At 43.5% G+C, this 21,442-nt stretch overlaps 1 protein-coding gene across 4 annotated transcripts in view; it reads left to right on the forward strand.

Moving 5' to 3' along the window:
• QRICH1 (glutamine rich 1) overlaps positions 1-21,442 on the forward strand; it is a 64,411-nt gene that overhangs the window by 3,296 nt on the left and 39,673 nt on the right. For 2 of the 4 annotated variants that reach the window (XM_040358918.1, XM_040358919.1), the window contains exons 2-3: positions 14,369-14,672; positions 16,983-17,099. In XM_040358918.1, the coding sequence (XP_040214852.1) occupies positions 14,385-14,672; positions 16,983-17,099 (405 nt within the window). In that variant the 5' untranslated portion in view covers positions 14,369-14,384. The remainder of the gene's footprint in view (positions 1-14,368; positions 14,673-16,982; positions 17,100-21,442) is intronic. The other 2 variants (XM_040358920.1, XM_040358921.1) reach the window with 1 other exon arrangement.

A 21,442-nucleotide genomic window follows, 5' to 3' on the forward strand; every position in this document is an offset into this window, starting at 1 on the left:
TTATTGTACAGGATTTATATAGCGCCAACAGTTTACGCAGCGCTTTACACAATGGGGTTTATTTACTATCTCTGAAGGGTGTAAAATCAGGCTCACTTCTGCATAGAAACCAATGAGCTTCAAACCCCAGCTTGTTCAATTAATCTTTGGTAATAAAACCTGGAAGCTCATTGGTTTCTATGCAGAGGTGAGCCAGATTTTGCGCCCTCCAGCGATAGTAAATAAACCCCATTGTGTCCTTTTAAAGTGGGGTATGCCTGTATATAATGGTAATACACATCCGCCCCTTGCTGTAGCCATCCTTACACCCGCCCCTTGCAGGCTGGAGCGAGTATCGAGAGCGCGCGGCAACGTCTGTCAAGATGCACTGTTTGTTGCGCAGGCGCAGTCTACAGCTGCTTCACATTCGGGAATTTCCGGCGGCTCCGTTTGCCTGCGCAGTCCAGGGCAGACATTATCCGCCAGGGGGGCACATCTCTGCAGAACACCGGCACCTACTGGCCCTTTAAGGAGTTTAGGATAACAGGGGGCAGGGTTTATTACGATGCAATTGGCTGTCACATGATCGGGAAAGCTCACGATCGCAGGTGGCAATCGAGAGCTTTCCATTAGTCTCCGGTAACTGTGCTGCTCCACGCTCTCGGCACGGCTGTATTTGCACTAATGCACACAAATATGCGCCTGTGCGGGGAGGGGCTGAGGCCGGATATTTGCATGCAGCCGGCGCCAAGAGGTTGAAGCGGAGTTCGTCACCTATGGGGAAAAAAATAAGTCAACGGCTACAAAAACTGTAGCTGACTTTAAAAAAACAAAACAAAAAAAACAAAACAGCCACTCGCCTGTCCCGTGATCCAGCGGTGTGCTCACCCTAGTCGATCTTGCCCACGGTCTTCACTCTCCGGCATCTTCACTATGGGCACCCAGGTGTGACAGCTTGCGGCTTTATCATGAATGGTGGATGCAGTCTTCTGGGACCTGTCGGTATCCCAGAGGACTGCAGGGAGGGAGGAGAACTTCTGTTTCCGAGCGCCGTGGCACACAGATACCTGTCAAAATCGAATACCTGCACCTCCACCCACCCGGTCATCCATACTGCACTATATTTTTTATTTGCACCATAGAGTTGAATGGGGAAAGTCCTGACCTGTGTTTGAGTGTTTCAGAGACCATTATAAACGGCGCCCGTCTACATGAACTCTTCGCTCTGTGATCCTATTAGGAACACTTTCACTTCCTTTTCTTTTCCTCATGATATCGGGGCAACATATGTCACCAGGACAGGAGGGCACAAACGGGCAGCAATAAAAAGATTATCAAAAAGTTTACCCACCCGAGGAAGGGAAAATCTCCCCACTAGGGACTCGGACAATGATAAAAAGACGCGTTTTTAACTGGAGGTGCACCGAATGGACATTTTAGTACTGAAAATGCAGGATGTTTGGCCGAAAACCAAATGACAGATTTAAAAAAAAATGTATATCCAGGGGGGGATCTATTGAAAGCGCTTTCAGTGCGGAGAACAAACTCCTCCTGGGCCGCCAAGGGGCAATCAGGACAACTTCTGATCGTTCCTGAATAATGTTGCGAATTGCAATGGGCAACAGAGGGAATGCCGAGGCCAGAATGAAATCCCATAGGAAAGAGTGCATCTGTCCCTAAAGACCCCGCCTCTTTCCAGTGAGAAGGAAGCTTCCTGTTGAGTGGATGCAAAAAGATCCACTTTGGGAACACCCCACTTCAATATGATCTCCTGGAAAGTTTCTTGGTTCAGTTCCCAATTGCTGCAGCAGATACTTACTCTGCTGAGATAGTCTGCCAGAACATTTGCAGTCCCACTGATGTGAACTGCCCTGACCAAAGAAACCTTCTTCTCTGGCCAGGTAAGAATCTGCTGGCTCATCAATAGAAGCCTGTCTGAGCGAGTGCCCCCCTGCTTGTTGAGCTATGCCACGGATGTGGCATTGTCGGAAAAAATCAACAGGTCCCTTGCATTAACTCTCGCTTCCAGAGCTACTAAAGCCTTCCCCACTGCTAAAAGTTCTCTAAAGTTTGACGACTGGACTGCCTCTTCTGGCAGCCAGGAGCCCTGAGCCTGCCAGTGCTCTGAATGAGCTCCCCACCCCCACAGGCTGGCATCTGTGGTCATTTTTATTGGGGAATGCTGTGCCCAAGTCTTCCTTCCCTGCAGATGTTCTGGCTGCTCCCACCAGGACAGATTGAGAGAATCTTCTCCTGGAAGTTGAACAAGCTGATCCAGGAATCTCAATGACGCAGAAGAAATGGCCGAAGGGGCCTGGAATGCAATTGGGCCCATGGCACTCCTGGAATCATCGCAATTTATTAAGCCCAATAACTGCATAATTTGACAAAGGAATGGCTGCTGGAGTAACCTGAAACTGCACGGAGAGAACAATCTTTGCTATCTTTTAACACTGGAAGAAAAATCTTTTGGGTGACTTGAGTTTTTCAGGTAACCCAAAAAGAGAACCTTCTGGGAGGGAAGCGCGCAAGATTTCTCCAGATTGACCTTCCAGCCCAACTTCCAAAAGTTCTGCAAAATCAACTTTAGATCCTGTAAATAGGTTCTCTTTCTCCTGGACGAAGAACAGAAAATCGTCCAGATACAGAATGATTGAGTTCTTTTGTATCCGAAAATAGGCCATGACTTCAGCCATGTTTTCTGTGCAAATTCTCGGGGATGCCGAGAGACCAAAAGAGTGGGCTCTGAACTGCTAATGACTTGGACCGTTTTTTGTGAGGATCTCAAATCGAAGGAATTTCTGATTCTGGTTGATTGGGACATGAAGGTCGGCATCCTGAAGATCCAGAATTACCATGAAAACGTCTGGAAGCAACACAGATTTCTGATTGAGTAAATACTTTCCATCCGGAATTGCCTGTAAACGAAGAACCTGTTCAGAAAGCTTAAATTGATAGCTTCCAGCAGCTTTCGGATGTCTTCTTCAAAAGAAAAATAAGAGTAGAACACTTTATTTCTGATCCTTCAGAAAGATCCAACCTGTAACCCTCTTCTATGATCTTGAGGACAAAAGGATTTTTGGTGACTTCTGCCCATTCTTTGGTGAAATGGGTCAACCTTCCTCCTACCCCTGATCTGGCGTCACTTGGCATTCTTTGTAGGGGCTGAAGGAGCAAAGAGTGCCCCCCATCCATTTTTGCCTTGTCCCTAAGTGACCATTTCTTTTTGGTCGGTTGACCACCGGTCTTAAAATTAGCTTAGTTCTGAGCTATGAAAAGGCCTCTTACTCTGAGGCCTATTCCGACGGTAACCGCTTACTCTTTTCTGAGGAACGAGCTAAGGCTTCCTCCTAAGGTGGAACCGATTAAAAGCTTGCCCTCAAAGGGAATGCCGCACAGTTTTATTCTTGGAGGTTAGATGAGATCTCCCTCCCTGGATTTCAACCAGATGGCTCCTCTTGTGCAATTAATGAGTGCTGACGTTCTCGCCACTGATCTAACTGTATCTGCTGCCACGTCAGCCAGAAATGCGACGACTTGGCAATAAGGGGGAGAGACTCCCTGACCTCCCACAGTAGTCCCGGAGGAAAGAAGGCCATCCAGCCTTTGAACCCACACTTCCAGATTCCTAGTGACACAAGTTGACGCTAGGGCTGGACCAAGAGAAAGAGCCGAGGCATCCCAGGCTTTACGTTGCAGAGCGTCCGCCTTCCTGTCCATTTGATCCTTTAAGCACTCCAGAATCCTCAAATGAGAGATCTGACTTTTTAGATACCTGTGACATAGGAGCATCTAATCCTAAGAAGTATAAACTGTTTTCACCAATTCATCAATATCTTCAATAGGAAAAAGATATCTAGCTGAGCTAACAGTCTCTTCTACCTCTGACTCGGACTCCTCGTCAGATGAAGATAGTGAGTTCTCTTCCAGATCAAAAACTGCCCTGAACTAAATCTCTGATACCAAGGGAGGTAGAGACCTAGCTGAGACTGAAGGCTCCTGAATTACCGTCACAAACTTTGAAGATCCTCATTGACAACACCACGTATGACGAAACGTCTGGGAGGGTACATGCTGACGTCGCCAAGCTGTGTAGTAGGAGGACGGGCTTCTGATGTTTCTGGCTGGCTTTGTTTTTGTAAGCAACTTTTTAAACATACTAAATGTAAGTGCAATACTTTTTTAATTTTATATATAAAAAATCGATTAGCCTGTATTACAGTATGGTCAGTCTTTTTTTATGTTTTTGCTATTCAGACGCTCTCTGTCCAATCTGATTTTGCAAAGAAGAATGTGCAAAAATGTCTCTCTCTAGATGTGCAAAGCTGGTAGAGACATCCCCAAAAAGACTTGCCGCTGTAATTGCAGAGAAAGGCGGTTCTACAAAGTATTGACTCCGGGGGGCGCCATACAAATGTACCCCCCACACTTTTCACATTTATTTGTAAAAAAAAATATTTGAAAATCATTTATCGTTTTCCTTCCACTTCACAATTATGTGTCACTTTGTGTGGGTCTGTCACATAAAATACATTTTACGTTTTTGGTTATAACTTGATAAAATGGGGAAAATGTAAAGGGGTCTGAATACTTTTTCAAGGCACTGTAGCATAATAACCAATGGGTACAATTCCCAGGATAACTTGGGCACTGGTCCCTTTTTTAAGTCTCTGGTGCATTTTCTCAGCCACATGTTGGAACTCCTGCTATCACTTCCAGCAATGTCTTCTCTCTACTTTGTGCCACCTACGTCTATTGTGACACATGGCTGCACACGCACAATCGCTGTGTCCCAGCATGACACCCTGGGCGTGTTCGGAGCTTAAAGCTGACCATACACCATACACTTTAATCATACAATCTCCTTTAGTTCCGGTTGGGATTGACAGGGGGGTTTACCACTGATCCCAGCGCTGCAATGCAAGCTTTCCGGTCCCTTGTGTTTGTCTGTTGCATTTTAAGATGTACCTTTTTAAAGGGTTCGTTTTTTTTTTTTTCTAAATATTTTCCTTTAAGCTAGTGCATTGTTTGTTCACTTACCTTTTCCTTCCATTTCCCTTCTAAATGTTTTTTTTTTTCTTTGTCTGAATTTTTCACTTCCTTTTCCTCCTCAGTAAGCTTGCCCCCATCATCCGAGTCGTTCTGGCTGGGGGTTAGTCAGCGTGCTCGCCCCCTCCCTTGGGACTACATCACTGTGGGTGTTCAGTGTCTCCCTGCAGGGATGTAGTCCCAAAGGGGGGGGGGGTGTGAGCACGCTGACTAACCCCCAGCAAGAACGTCTCAGATGATGGGGGCAAGCTTACTGAGAAGGAACAGGAAACGAGAAATTCAGACAAAGAAAATAAAAATTTAGAAAGGAAATCGAAGGAAAAGGTAAGTGAACCAACAATGCACTAGCTTAACCACCTAAGACCCGGACCAAAATGCAGGTAAAGGACCCGGCCATTTTTTGCGATTCGCAACTGCATCGCTTTAACTGACAATTGCGCGGTCGTGCGACGTGGCTCCCAAACTAAATTGATGTCCTTTTTTTTCCCACAAACAGAGCTTTCTTTTGGTGGTATTTGATCACCTCTGCGGTTTTTTATTTTTTGCCCTATAAACAGAAATAGAGCGACAAATTTTGAAAAAAATTCAATATTTTTTTCCTTTTTGCTATAATAAATATCCCCCAAAAATATATAAAAAAAACCGTGTTTTTTTCCTCAGTTTAGGCCGATACGTATTCTTCTACCTATCTTTGGTAAAAAAAAAATCGCAATAAGTGTTTATCGATTTGGTTTGCACAAAATTTATAGTGTTTACAAAATGGGGGATATTTTTATAAATGTTTTTTTTTTTTTATACTACTAATGGTGGCGATTAGTTTTTTTTTTTTTTTTGTGACTACGACATTATGGCGGACACTTCGGACAATTTTGACACATTTTTGGGACAATTGTCATTTTCACAGCAAAAAACGCTATAAAAATGCACTGATTACTGTGAAAATGACAATTGAAGTTTGGGAGTTAACCCCTTCAGCGCCCCCTAGTGGCTATGTGTGACCTCATATGTGTTTTCTAACTGTAGGGGGCGGGGCTGGACGTGTGACGTCATTGATCGTGCTTCCCTATATCAGGGAACAGACGATCAATGACGGAGCCACAGTGAAGAACGGGGAAGCTGTGTTTACACACACACCTCTCCCCGTTCTTCAGCTCCGGGGACCGATCGCGGGACTCCAGCAGCTATCGGGTCACGGAGCTTCGGACCGGGTCGTGGGCCCGCGACCCACGGCTGGGCACTTAGAGGACGTACAGGTACGTGCTTGTGCCCAGCCGTGACATTCTAAATGTGCAGGAGGCGGTCCTTAAGTGGTTAAAGGAACCTATTTAGAAAATAAAAAACAAACCTTTACAACCCCTTTAAGGCCCCAAGGCGTACCAAAATGTATTCCCATGAGAAGGACTGTCTTCAGCCTCCTGGGATGCACAGGTGTCCCATGCAGGAAGCGTTCAGGCAGCCTGTTCAAATTAATGATCAACAACTGACTTGCATGGACCTGCACAAATCTATATGCACATCCCTGAGTGTACATCTGTGTGGCACCGATAACACGGATCAGAACGTATTCTGCCTCTCGATCCATACTTCAGACCCTCACAGATGTACACTCAGGGATGTGTGTGGCAGTCTGGTCTTTGCATTGCCTGCAAGAGAAACCTGTGCATCTCCGATGGCTGAGGACGGCCCTTTGCATGGGCGGAAGGATCCGTACACCCGTGTGAATGAGACCTAAAGCTCTATTCTAACCATATTTAGGAGCTTACAAAGGTGTTATGAAAGACTGCCTTGTGCATCCAAAATGCTTTTCCTGTAATAAGAACGCCGCTCAGAAGGATTCCCTTTTGTCCTATTGAGATGAGAGCCTCAGGGCTGTCATCCACACTGCACCATTGAGGTGAATGAGGAATGTCCTAACCTGTGTTCCATAGACCGGTATAAACAGCGCTCGTCTACATGAACTCTTAGCTCTGTGATCCTATTAGGAACACTTTCACTTCCTTTCTTTTCCTCGTGATATCACGGCAACATATGTCACCAGGACAGGAAGGCACAAACGGGCAGCAATAAAAAGATTATCAAAAAGTTTACCCACCCGAGGAAGGGAAAGTCTCCCCACTAGGGACTCGTTTTAAGTGGAGGTGCACCAAATGGAAATTTTGGCACTGAAAATGCAGCATGCTTGCCTGAAAACGGAAGGACAGTTTTTAAAAAATGTATATCTTTTTATATGTAATTGTATTATATTTGGCTTTTTAACCACCTGACCTCCAGAAGATTTACCCCCCCCCCCCTTTCACAGTAGGGGTGCAACAGATCATAATTGATTCGAAATACGAACGGGTCGCCGCATTCGGCTTGGCACACCACGCAATCCGCGGATTTCGGCCATAGGAAAGTCCGCGGCTTCGGCCTAGCTCCGGAGTGGCGACCATCTTGGTACACCCGGCGACCTAGGTGAGCTCCCCAGAGCGGCTCGCTGATGGGAGAGATGTGGATATTACAGTGGGGACTATATATGGTGGTGATCCGATCTGTGACTCTGATCCGAGGGAACCGTGAGTTTTTTTGATCCGTTGCACCCCTACTTTACAGCCAGGCCATTTTTTGTGATACGGCACTGCCTTACTTTAGGGTGGAGCTCCGCTTTAAAGGAACCTATTTAGAAAATAAAAAACAAACCTTTAACAACCCCTTTTTAATGCATCGTATGCATTTAGGTGAAAAAACACCAGGCAATAAAAAAAAAATTAAAAATCAGATTTTTATTTTTATCCACTCTGCTGTGGGTAAGCCGCAGAGCTAAAAGTGTGGGGTGTTAACCACTTGCCTACCGGACACTTTCACCTCCTTCCTGCCCAGGCCTATTTTCAGCTTTCCACGCTCTGACGCTTTGAATGACAATTGTGCAGTCATGAAATTTTTTGCATTTATTTTGAGACCTGAGAACGCCTTTTTTTGTGGCATTTAATCACCACTGGGGGGTGGCGATCACAGAGCGTGCCCAATGCATGCGCAGGGTTCTAGGAGGGCATCGATAGACTCACTCCCAGAAGTAGCTGACTGCATGGTCCGCAGCAACCAACTGCCTGCGTCAGTAACTGCATGTCTGGGGTGTCGGGCAATAGGACGCCTGGGATTTGTCGAGCCCTGGTTGGTACATAGGGGGAGATTTTATTAAAACTGCAGGACACGGAGAATGTGGTGCGGCTGTGCATAGCTCGGCCCCTCCCCAGCTCCCTTCTCACCGGCTGTAATTAAAAGTGGGAACCATGGGCTCCTGCTGCTATCTCTCAGCCAATGTAGAAGCAGAGTCCCGGGAGAGCAGCTGCTCTTGTGCACATATCGGGATTGGGCTCTGGTAAGCATTGGGGGGGGGGGGGGGGGGGGGGGGGGTTGCACTCTGAAGGTGTTTATTTATTTTTTACATTTTATGCATAGTGTCCCTTTATATAGTGTTACATATTTTACGTGTGTGTGTTTGTTTGTTTTTTATTTTTTTTAACCACACAATGGAATTGCTTTAACACAGGGATCCTCAAACTACGGCCCTCCAGCTGTTGTGGAACTACACATCCCATGAGGCATTGTAAAACTCTGATATTCACAGACATGGCTAGGCATGCTGGGAATTGTAGTTCCTGAACAACTGGAGGGCCGTAGTTTGAAGACCCATGCTTTAACACAATCGGCCATTAGAGGATTATTATGCAAGTGGCCAGTGGTAGTAATAGAGAAAAAATACATTTTTAATCGTTCGGTAGTACACAATGGACTTCTATCTTGCCATGAGAAATTGTACTGCAGACAAGGTAATGTTGTCTCATACTATTCTAATAGGAGTTGTTGATTCTCTGTACTGGAGCTGCATATGTTACATGAAACAAGGATGTGCCATGCTGGGTAATACTTTGCTGGTGTGCACAGGTTCCTGGATCGTCTTTCTTTCTCTCTCTCCTCCACAGAGCGGCTTTGTGCACGAGCCTCCATTGTAGTAGCAAAGTTCCCGTATGTCACACAGGCTCGCTCCAGCAGCCCCAACGCTTTTGTAGGAAGGGAATTCCCTGACAGAGACGGGGAGGGGGGAGGGGTTACCAATGAGCCGGGAGTTCAGCAGGAGGCCACTATGTCTCCAGGTCACTCCTGGATATGAAGTGATGTTCCTACCTGGGTTACCAACTGTTAGTAAATTTTTACGAACAGTTTGTGATTGTTACAACTGTCTGTAAATCTCAGGGGCTGATCATTTGTCGTGCTGTTTTGGCTTTTGTAGGTGTAAACAAGTCAAATTATTTGCTATGGGCATTGTGAATGTTTCCATATTGTGTTTTTTATATACTGGTTTTTCATAGTTTTTAATGTCATTTTTTTTAGGTTGTCAGTAAAAAATGTGCTCCGCCAGTATTTTATCTGAATAATAATAATTTCATTTTAAAAATGCTGTGGGAGGTTGGCAACTCTGGTTCCTACCTGCCCCGGTATGTTTATATTAGTGACCGTATATAGCACATAGATATGCAATTAGCGGACCTCCAGTTGTTGCAGAACTACAAGTCCCATGAGGCATAGCAAGACTCTGGCAGCCACAAGCATGACACCCAGAGGCGGAGGCATGATGGGACTTGTAGTTTTGCAACAGCTAATTGCCTATCCCTGGTATAGCATTTCATTGTTTTTAGTTTTACAAGATGGTAAAATCAAGATACTAAATCTGGTGCTGGATGGTAATAATTTTTTTTTATTCATTTCTTATTACATCCTAAAGCCTGGTACACACCACTATTTTTATTTTTTAACGAAAAAAAAAAAATATAGAGCCCTGTTCGGAGACGCTGTATTAAAGGTCTAGGGCTGCAACTAACAATTATTTTCATAATTTATTGTTTCAATTAATCGGTTAATGACCTTTAAAAAAAAAAATAGGTAATTTTTCTGCAATTTCCATTTTCAATTTTTTTTTTGGCCAATTTGTTGTCGGGCAGATTAAAAAACACAAATTTCCGCAAAAACGCATTATTACATGCTTTTCTGTAGGGTTGTCCCGAAACCACTTTTTTAGGACCGAGTACTAATACCGATACTTTTTTTCATGTACTCGCCAATACCGATTACCGATACTTTTTTTAAAATGTGTGTCCCCCCCCCCCCCCCCCCCCCCCCCCCCACAGAGATGCAGCCATGTGTGTCCCCAGAGATGCAGCCATGTGTCGTCGTCCTACCCGCCCCCCCCCCCCGCCTAGTTGATCAGCGCAAGGAACAATACAGCTTTCATTGGAAAAGCAGTGTTGCCCGCCGCGCCACGTCATATATAGCCCCTCCCCCTTGTCCAGGGACTTTGATAGACAGATCACCCATCCAATCCTGGGATGGGTGATCTGTCTATCAAACTGCGTGGACAAGGGGGAGGGGCTAGATATATGATGTGGCGGGGAACATGCAGCTTTTCAAATGAAAGCTGTAATGTTCCTTGCGCTGATTAACTAGGCGGTGGCGGGGGGAGGGCTTGGCTTTCTCTTTGAGGACTGCTCGGCTTCTTTCCCAGCACCCTCCCCGCCCCCTCTCCACCCGCTCTCTAGAAAGAAAAAAAAAAAAAGTAGAGTCTGGCATCGGGAGCATTTGCGTGAGTACAAGTACTCGCGCAAATGCTCAGTATCGATGCCGATACTAGTATCGGGACAACCCTACTTTTCTGCAGCTTCTCCATTGAAGTATATTGAACCAAAAAAACAAAATGGCACCATTTTGCATTAAAGTCCTCGCCCTTTCCGAATACGCAGCAGCTGAAAAAATGATGGATGAAAACTGTAGTGTGTTTCTGAAACGCACAGAGGTGTGACTCCGGCCTGAGATGTTTAGTAACATAATGGGGTCAAAAAAATTCAAATTGGTGCAAAAAAATCGCTACTGTAAGGGGTTCATTTTTTTTACTGTGGGACAGTGGAAGTAGTAATTACAGTAGCGATTTGCTCTTTTGTACTATAAAGGGCTAATTTTATTTTTATTTTTTCCCCCATTGTTACTGCCCGATTTATGAAAATAGTAATCTATTAATTTCATAATCGATTCTTTGTCGATTAATTGATTAGTTGTTTCGGCCCTATAAGGATCCAACGTTGGTACAGTGATCTCCCCTGCAGTTTTTTTTTTTTAGTTCTGACAGACGGTCCGCTAGGCCCTACACACGGTCGGACATGTCCGCGGACCAGTTTCAGCGGACATGTTCGGTCGTGTGTACAAGGCCTAAGGCTTTTATGGAGTTGAGTTTAGGAGCTTTGGCAAAAGAATGCCAAAAGTTGAGTTTAGTAGCTGCCAATGTACATAAAGCCTAAAGGTTGATCCTCTGGTAACAGAATTTTACTTCTGGACTAGCCTATGCTATATGGTGACCTTTTATAACTTTTGTAATTTCTTGGCCACTTTTTTTATTTTTTATAAATGGCAAATGTCCATGAGCCCCACCCAGTCTGTATATATGTTTTAGGTTTATTTTATTCATTCAGGTAGTGCGGGAGGATTCGGCATTCTCCTTCTGCAATCTTCATGAAATGGTATTTGTACAGAGATACACAAGACAGGCCAAAAGGGATTAGGCAGGCCATAGACAATACAATTTTCTTTCCTCCCACCATGGATTGCAGGAAAGAAAATCGCTTCATTCCCCTATCAACACAGTCAGTGTAAAGGGGGGATTCCTTCCCACAGAGCCACGGTGTTCTTTTGGGGGGGTTACATAGTTTAGATAGTAGGTGAGGTTAAAAAAAAAGACACAAGTCCATCCAGTCAAACCTTTGTGTGTGATTATATGTCAGTATTACATTGTATATCCCTGTATGTTGTGGTCATTCAGGTGCTTATCTAATAGTTTCTTGCAAACGATCGATGCTCACCGCTGAGACCACTGTCTGTGGAAGGGAATTCCACATCCTTGCCGCTCTTACAGTAAAGAACCCTCTACGCCATGGATCCTCAAACTATGGCCCTCCAGCTGTTGCGGAACTACACATAACATGAGGCATTGTTAAACTCTGACATTCACAGACATGACTAGGCATGATGGGAATTGTAGTTCCAACTGGAGGGCCGTAGTTTGAAGACCCATGCTCTACGCAGTCTAAGGTTAAACCTCCTTTTCTTCTAATCTTAATCAGTGGTCACCACTCTTATTAAACTCCCTTCCACGAAAACGTTTTATCCCTATTGTGAGGTCACAGTACAGTATTCTTACATTGAGATCATATCCCCTCTCAAGCATCTCTTCTCCAGAGAAAACAAGTTCAGTGCTCGCAACCTTTCCTCATAACTAAATATCCTCCAGACCCTTTATTAGCTTTGTTGATTATTGCTAGCAGCTATAGGCGCTGGCAATAATCCCGTCCTAAAAATACAACATCCCTGTTGTACCCAAGTTGATCAATTTTGGGTACATTCAGCCTGTTCATACATAGCTGAAGCAGCTGAGATTCAAACCATCTGTGGCCGGCTTTACACCCCAAAGGCTGAAAACTTGAATGTTGGTACAAATTCAAAAAAAGATCACGGACAGTACTTTGTGTTTTTTTGTGGTCTTGAGAGACATCTGATCTTTTGTTTAATGTTCATCTGAGAGTGTGTTGTACATTTTGTAGTGACCTCACAGCAGATTAATGCTGGGGGGGGGGGGGATTCTGTGAAGCTGGAATGCGTTCCCCCCCCCCCCCCCTCTCTTCATTCTCCTACATCCTTCCCCCCCCCTTTTTTTTTTTTTTTTTTTCTATTTCCATCTTAAGAGAAACAATCACACCCTATACACACAACATTTTCTGTACCTGGAAGCATTCAGGTGTGACCTGGAACTGGTTGTATATTTGCTAACACATGTGAGAAAGCAGTTTGTGGAACAATTAATACACATTTATGTTCCCCTGAGGAAATTGCTAACCGTGCTTTGTCTCCAACAATTAAAGTGATTCAGAAAAGTGTGTGTGTGTGTGTGTGTGTGTGTGTGTGTGTGTGTATATATATATATATATATATATATATATATATTATAATCTATATGGGCCAGATTCAGATACATTTGCGTATCTTTCGGCGGGCGTAGTATCTCGCATACACTACGCCGCCGTAACTTAGGGCGCAAGTTCCGTATTCAGAAAGAACTTGCGCCCTAAGTTGCGTCGGCGTAGTGTAACTGGGCCGGCATAAGCCCGCCTAATTTAAATGTGGAGAAGGTGGGCGTGTTTTATGTTAATTACTCGTGACCCCACGTAAATGTCGCTTTTTACGAACGGCGCATGCGCCGTCCGTGGACTTATCCCAGTGCGCATGCTCCAAATTACGCCGCAAAGCCTCATTGGTTTCGACGTGAACGTAACTTACGCAAAGCCCTATTCGCGACTGACTTGCGCAAACGACGCAAAATTCGACACTGGCCCGACATCCATACTTAACATTGACTACGGCTCATAGAGGCAGGGGTAACTTTACGCCAGAAAAAGCCTTACGTAAACGACGTAAAAAAATGCGCCGGACGTACGTTTCGGAATCGGCGTATCTACCTAATTTGCATATTCAACGCGGAAGTCTAGGGAAGCGCCCCTAGCGGTCAGCGTAAATATTGCACCCCAAGATACGACGGCGTAGGAGACTTGCGCCGCTCGTATCTAGGCAACATTGAGGCGTATCTGATTCTATGAATCAGACGCCGAGATGCTTACGCGCAGAGGCGTGACATGTTGGGTATCAATTTACTCAGCGTAACATTATCTTTCACCATATAAAAAAGATTGGGATAACTTTACTGTTTTTTTTATTTTATTTTTCATTTAAAAAGTGTATTTTATCCCAAAAAAGTGCGCTTGTAAGACCGCTGCGCAAATACGGTATGACAGAAAGTATTGCAACGATCGCCATTTTATTCTCTAGGGCAGGGATATGCAATTAGCGGACCTCCAGCTGTTGCAAAACTACAAGTCCCATCATGCCTCTGCCTCTGGGTGTCATGCTTGTGGCTGTCAGTCTTGCTATGCCTCATGAGACTTGTAGTTCTGCAACAGCTGGAGGTCCGCTAATGGCATATCCCTGCTCTATGGTGTTCGAATAAAAAATATATATCATTTTTGGGGGTTCTAATTGGAGGGAAGGGGATGGCAGTGGAGTCTACAACACTGTGAGCAAGTGGAAAACCCTGTAGCAACCAGGAAAAACATGCGTTTCAGTACTAGAATAGTAATTGGCATATTTGCATTTTTTTTTTATTTTTTTTAAGAAAGCCAATACTTGTGAAATAACTTTTAGTCCATGCAAAAAATATATTTGTTGGTCTTTGGATGTTTAATTGTTGCCCATTTCCTCCTGATTTCAGGACCTATCTGTGAGCTATGAATAATTCCTTGGAAAACATCATTTCGTTTGAAGAATATGTCCGCATGAAGGCCCGGACGGTCCCGCAACACAGGATGAAAGAGTTCCTGGACTCCCTGGCTGCGAAAGGGTCAGATGCTCTGCAGGAGTTTCATCAGCCTCCGAGCACCATGGTGTATCAGCAGGGAGCCAACTGCATTTACACCGACAGCACGGAGGCGGCAGGATCACTGCTGGAACTGGCTTGTCCCGTCACTACGAGTGTTCAACAGCAGAACCAGTCCGAGCAAATCCAAGTACAGCAGGTGATTGCCAGCTCCGCTTCCCATTTCTACTATTTACAGCCATTGTTAATGCGACTGATTTCAATGTGGCAATACTGAAAATTTTCTAAACCTCTGTTTACATTTTGTCATGGAGCACTGGGTCCTCTGAAATGGCTCATTTAAAAAAAAAAAATTTTTACATAGACTTATTTATCATGCAGAGAAGTGACCCTAATGCACTGTCACTGCCATCTCTGCTGTAGTTGGGATAAACTGCTGGCTGAAGAACCTTTTTAAGCCTAGTACATTCGGGCCTAATGTTGGGTGTCAGCCGGTTCAATAGAAACCGACGGCATTGGCCCGTGTGTGTCGCAGCCACAAAGGGTAATTTCTGAAAATTGTCTGCCGAGCGCCTCGCGTTCATCACTCTCAGCCAATGGCTGAGCGCACTGACCAGAGGCAAGGAGGGCTGTCCCCTTGTCAGTAGCACAACAGGGGAGATCGCTGTATGATTATCGGATTGTTAGTACAGCGGCTCCGACCAGAGCCGTCTACTACACTAGTAGTGTGCTCTAGGCTTTAGAATCTCACTTCCAGAGGTATACATTTCATGATATCTTTGCGCAGAGTGGTTCAGTCTGCCAACCCCTTCATCACTGTAAAGAATGCGGGGTCCATGGGGGGTATATCCCTTATTTGACTGTATTCCCTCAATGATAAAAGGTTAAATCATATCCCTTCATCACTGGGTCTCATAGAGGATGAGTAGGAGGAACCAAAGCTTGAGGGGGGGACCAAGAAATGGACTCTTGTGGAAGTGTCAGAATCAAAATATTATTCACTACAGCAGGGCAGAGAGTGGTGGTAGCTTTATAAGCCAAGTGGAAGAAGGGAGCATTCAAAGTCTTCTTTGCTTCTTTGTTTTTGTTTTAGAAACAGAGTAGCTTTAAGAAATAATCCAGCATTATTTACTTCCATACCCAAATCCCTATGCTTGCATCGATCTGGCTCTGAGGCCTGTGGCATGGTTTATATCCCTCTACTGGCTTATTGCGCATGCACAGATGTCGGGTCAATTCAGCTTTTGTGAGGCTGGTAGATGGAAGCATTGGAACAATAAGCTGGTGAGGGATGTAAACAAAGCAAGTTCTACTGTAGGGAAGTATAGGGATTTGGGGGGCTTCCCACAAAGTTTCCCCACTAAAATGTGTTTTTAAAGAGGTTGTAACCTTTAAGAAGATTCCCCCCCCAAAAAAACCTGCAAGACAAAGGCATAATGAGCTTGTACGCATCGCATACAAGCTCATTATGAAATTGTTACCTTAGGACGATGCCCTGGATCGGCGCTGGCACAAACGGCTGACGTTTTTCCGGAGCTAAAATTACTTCACCCCTGTGGGGGGCCCTGAAGAAATGGCAAGAGCGGGGGCCGCTCCTTCAATGCACATGTGCCGATGGCGGCAGCGTATATAGTAGGCATTTACAGTACCTACAGGTAAGCCTTATTATAGGCTTACCTGTAGGTACAATTAAAGGTACATTTAAAGGGGAAGACTTGACTTCTTCTTTTATTCTCAAATCTCTCCCATGATCTCCCATATAGTTTGTCACAATCCCATGTTGCATTTTGCTTTAAAAAATCTAAAAAAGGTAAATGCAAGAAGAAGAAAAAAGAAAAAATATTGGTAACCTTTTAAAGCGGAGCTGCAGGCTCTTGCAGAAAAAATTTGAGTCAGCAACTACAAATAATGTAGCTGCTCACTGTGGCTGTAGGGGTGGGAGTCGGTACCTGTCAAAACCAGGTACCTGCCCCCCCCCCAAAAAAAAGGTGCCAAACGTGGTGCCGTTGGGGTGAGGCATATGAGCGGGGCGTCCCCCTTTTGGGTGGAACTCTGCTTTAAAGTGATTAAAGATTAGATAAGATTCTCAAGTAGTAATTCAGAATTTAGTACCATAAACTCAAATAATAATGCTATAAAAGTAATAAAGAATAAACACAAATTCCATCAGGTTCCACCTCCGGCCATAGTGACTCAGGTTGTTTTTTTTTGCCTTCCTCTGGACCAGGCTGCTGCATATTGATTGTTAATGCTTCGAAAGGGAAAAAAATGTTTTCCTAATCCCACAAAGTAGTTGGATCGATTCCCTGGATAAAAACATTATACTATCCTTCTTAAAGTAACCCAATTACTAAAATTCCATATAAGGTTTAACATGTTAATATCATTTTCAGTGTTTGTTTTATTTTTTTGTTTTTTTTATTTATTTTTTTATAAAATGCCGCTTTCATTAAATTTCATTTTGATGCACTTTCCAATTGTGTTCTGGATTTGTCACCCCGTCACACAGGCTTCTGATGGGGACTACAAGCAGCTGTTCCAACACGCGTTAACAGGCATGGTCTACTGTTACCATCAGGAAACCCACCCTGAGAATTGCCATGCAGGCATCACTGAAGTACATGAAGTATGTAGACAGGAAGTGGCTGCAGAGTATTAGTAGTACTAAGATGCAGCAAAGGATGAAAAAAGGTGTAAACAAATGTTATTTAAAGGGTAACTCCACTTTTGTGGGAAAAAAATAATAGAAGTATTAAGAAAATAAAAAAAATATATAGTGTATATGATTGACACTCAAGTCATATTGCAATTGAACTTTCTTAAAAATGTCCTTTTTTTCCTTTTTCATTCTGCCGTGCTGCGATTTTTCTGTAAAATGTAATATGGCCACCTGAAGGTGTTCTGTACACAGGTGGTATACGGCATGCCCTCTAGATATGTCATTTCCTGCTTGTGTGATTGGCTCACTGATTTTCCCAGAAATCTGCCCTAAGATACAAGTCTGATTTTTGGCATCCCCTGCAACAACCCCTTTAACTCCCCCAAAGTTAAATTGCGTCTTTTGTGTCTCAGTGATGCGGATTCTGCCACTTTACAAATTAAAGCCATGCAGGTGCAGCAGCTTATTGATCATTATAAAACTACTCGCATTCACTTTTCTCATGCACAAAGACAAACGGCTATTTCTTCAGAATAACAAAAGGTAGGAATCTGCTACAAAGGTTGTTAAAGTCCCTGCAATGTACATAGATCACAGAGAGGGAAATGTTGGTGTGTTTTTTTTTTTTCTCAACAAGTGGAGTTGCGCTTTAAAAAAAAAAATGGCAGTTGTTTGACACATAGGGATTTATTTTACTAAAACTTGAGAGTGCAAAATTTGATGCAGCTGTGCATAGAAGTTTTTAAAGTATAACTAAAGACAAAACCTTTTATTTTTAATTTTTTAGTTTTGGATAGAGTGGGGAGGGATTAGAGCACTTGTCAGGTTTTACCACTGTCTATCCCCCCCATTAGGGAGATTCACCCTCTCTCTTTCCTGTTTTTATCATTAAAAGTAAAAGAGAATCCCAAATTTTGGGTTGTACCCAGAAAAGTAAGAGGGGAAATCTAGAAAATGAGGACACTAGTTCGGGTGATCTGGGTGTCCCCAAGGAATTCCCTTTAATTAGCAGGGATTTCCTCTCACTTCCTGTTTGGCTATGGGGCAGGAAGTGAAGGGAAATCACTGCAATGGAACACAGATGGCAAAAATAAACCTTACAGGGGTTATAACCTTCCCTTACTCTATCCAAAAATGGGGTGGGGTTGCCTATAGTTCTACTTTAAAGGCTTGTGCACACTATAGGAAAATCTGGTGAACATTTCTGTCCAAGGAACAATCATACGATTTTTCTGATGGCGTATACGCAACTTTCGACAGCCGATTCCAACCTTCCGAACAAAAATTTCCGAAGGGACAAACTACAATATTTTTCATTTACGGGAAGAGAACAAATGCTTTTTGTTCACGGTGTACTGTTTTCGTATGTTTATCGTATAGGGAAAAAAAATCTGAAACTAAAGACAGCGCATGATCAGATAACAACATAAACCACAAACAAGCCTTTTGCCATACGAGAATTTTCGTACATTATTTCCTTGGTTCTAACTTGCTATGAAACGAGGAAAATCGGACGATTGTTTGCCCCCATTCTCTAATAGTGTGTACCCCACTTAATTGAACAAGCTGAAGTTAGAAGCCGATTTGGATACCATGCACAGCTGCACCAGACTTTGCACTCTCCGGTTTTGGTAAATCAACCCCATAGTGCTTTTGCAAACCAAAATGTCATTGAGTTGAGGTTTACATCTTTTTCTTTTATAGTTTTGGATAACATTGGCTGTAAGAAAATCAACAAATTTCCTCTTAAGTTGCATACAAATACAACTTAAGAACAAATCTACAGATCCTATCTTATTTGTAACCCAGGGACTGCCTGTATTCCATAGCTTACTATGCCATAACAACCTCCTTAGGAAATGGTAAAATATGTCCTCCTGGCCTTTCAGTACTGTCCTTGTGATTTAAAAAAAAAAAAAAAAAAAGGTTCCTCCACCGAATGCTTGTATTATTGATCTAGTATATACATATTTATTAGGTGACTTCTAAATCCTTCTGCGTAGCAAGTGCCCACGTGACATAAGAAATTGTCTGGTTTGCCGCATTTAAATTATGTTGTATGACCTCACTACTCTTTATTTTATTTTTTTCAATACCTGTGTTTTGCTGTGTATAGTTCACTTTACTTTGTCTTTGTTTCAGTTTATCTCTGTTTTTCATTCATTCTTATTGGCCAAATCGCTTAACTTTGTTTTTCAGTCAGAGCTCCCTTTTGTTTTTTCTTACTGATGGTGAAGCCTTACCAGTAAATGCAAGAAGGCATTTTAAGCCCAAACTGCATGAGTGACTGTAGATCGCATACAGTGGGGACAATTATTTGATCCCCTGCAGATTTTGTAAGTTTGGTCACTTACAAAGAAATGAAGGGTCTAACTTTTATCATAGGTGTATATTAAATAATAGAGACAGAATATCAACCAAAAATCCAGAAAATCACATGGTACAAATGTTATAAATTGGGTTGCAGTTCAGTGAGTGGCTACAGTAGGTGCTCATGTGGTACACAGATTAGTCCTGTCAATTTTAAGGCCTCATGCACACTGGACGTTAAAATAATGTTATAAAGACGCCAGTCGGTAGCGTTGCAGTGAGTTTTTTTTTTTTAGCTTTTTTCATTTTTTTTCAACATTTTTGCAATAGCGTTTTTTAGCGTTTTTTTGTGTTTTTCCGCCTTAGTGTTTTTTAGTGTTTGTTTTTTAAACATTATTATTTTCAATGGATCAAAAACGTTAAGCGCAGGTGAGTGACGTTTCTGAGCATGTATCTGCTTTTATTGATTATCAGCGTTGGAGCGTTTTTACAGCTGAAAAACGTCTCTCAGAACCCACTATTTTTTTTCTGCCCGAAACTAACAGCCTATGTGTGCATGGATAACATGATGGAGAGTTTTTAATGACTGTAGAAAAAAAGTCTACTGCCAAGAACAGCAGCTGTGAAAACGTCAAATGTCCAGTGTGCATGATGCCTAAGGCTGCATTCACACCTAGGCGTAGGCAATAGCGTCGTTTTCCGGCGTTTTTTTTAGGCGTTTTTTTCGCGCGTATTCATGCTAATATGCGCGTTTGCATACAGCGTTGTCCGACGTTTTTGTACTTAGACGTTTTTTTTTTAGCCAATAGGAAAAACTATCATCTTTTCATCACTTGTTGCTATGTTGGTAGATTTTTTAAATCTTCTGCATGGGCGACAAGTTCTATTGACAAAACGCCTGTAGCAAACGCTTGTTGTCGCGCAATACGCGCGTATCTGGCGTTTTACATTGATTTCAATGGAAAACCAAAAACGCTCAAATACGCGCATATCGCGCGTATTGCGCGACAGAAAAGGGTCCAGAACTTCTTTTGACTACAGGCGATGCGCGTCAGGCGCATCAGCGTTCAGATGTGAACCATCCCCATTGACTTTCATTGCTTTTCGTCCCTCTGGCGTTTGTTCGCGTCGCGCTACATGCGACAAAACGCGAAGGTGTGAATGGGGTCTAAGAAGGTGCTCCTAACAACTACTCGTTATGTGGATAAGTGTCTTTTATACACATAATCTTTCTTCCATTCAAACCTCACCATGGGCAAGACCAGAGAGCTGTTAAAGAACGTCAGGGACAAGATTGTAGACATACACGAGGCTGGAATGGGCTACACGACCATCAGCAAGAAGCTTGGTGAGATGACGACAACTGTTGAAGCGATTATTTGCAAATGGAAGCAATACAAAATAACCATTCGCCCTCAGTCTGGAGCTCCATACAAGATTTTGCCTCATGGGGAAAAGTGAGGGATCAGCCAAGAACTACACAGGAGGAGCTTGTGAAGGACCTCAAGGCAGTTGGGACCACAGTCACCAAAAAAAAACATTGGTGACACAATACACCGCCATGGATTAAAATCCTGCGGTGTATCCCCTACTCAAGAAGTTGCATATGTAGGCCTGTCTGAAGTTTGCCAATTAACATCTAAATGATTCCGAATGGATTGGGAGAAAGTTCTGTGGTCAGGTGAGACCAAAATTTGAGCTTTTTGGCATTAACTTGACTTGTGTGCAATCATTATAATTTGGGGCTGTTTGTCTGCTAAAGGTACAGGCTGACTTTGCCGCATTGAGGGGCCATGTATTGTAAAATCTTGGATGAGAACCTTCTTCCCTCAGCCAGAACACTGAAGATGGGTCATGGATGGGTCTTCCAGCATGACAATGACCCAAAACATACCGCCAAGGCATCAAAGGAGTGGCTCAAGAAGAAGCATATTCAGGTCATGGGGTGGTCTAGCCAGTCTCCAGACCTTAATCCTATAGAAAAATGTATGGAGGGAGCT

Source organism: Rana temporaria, chromosome 7 (assembly GCF_905171775.1).
Source record: "Rana temporaria chromosome 7, aRanTem1.1, whole genome shotgun sequence".
In the NCBI taxonomy this organism is placed as follows: domain Eukaryota; kingdom Metazoa; phylum Chordata; class Amphibia; order Anura; family Ranidae; genus Rana; species Rana temporaria.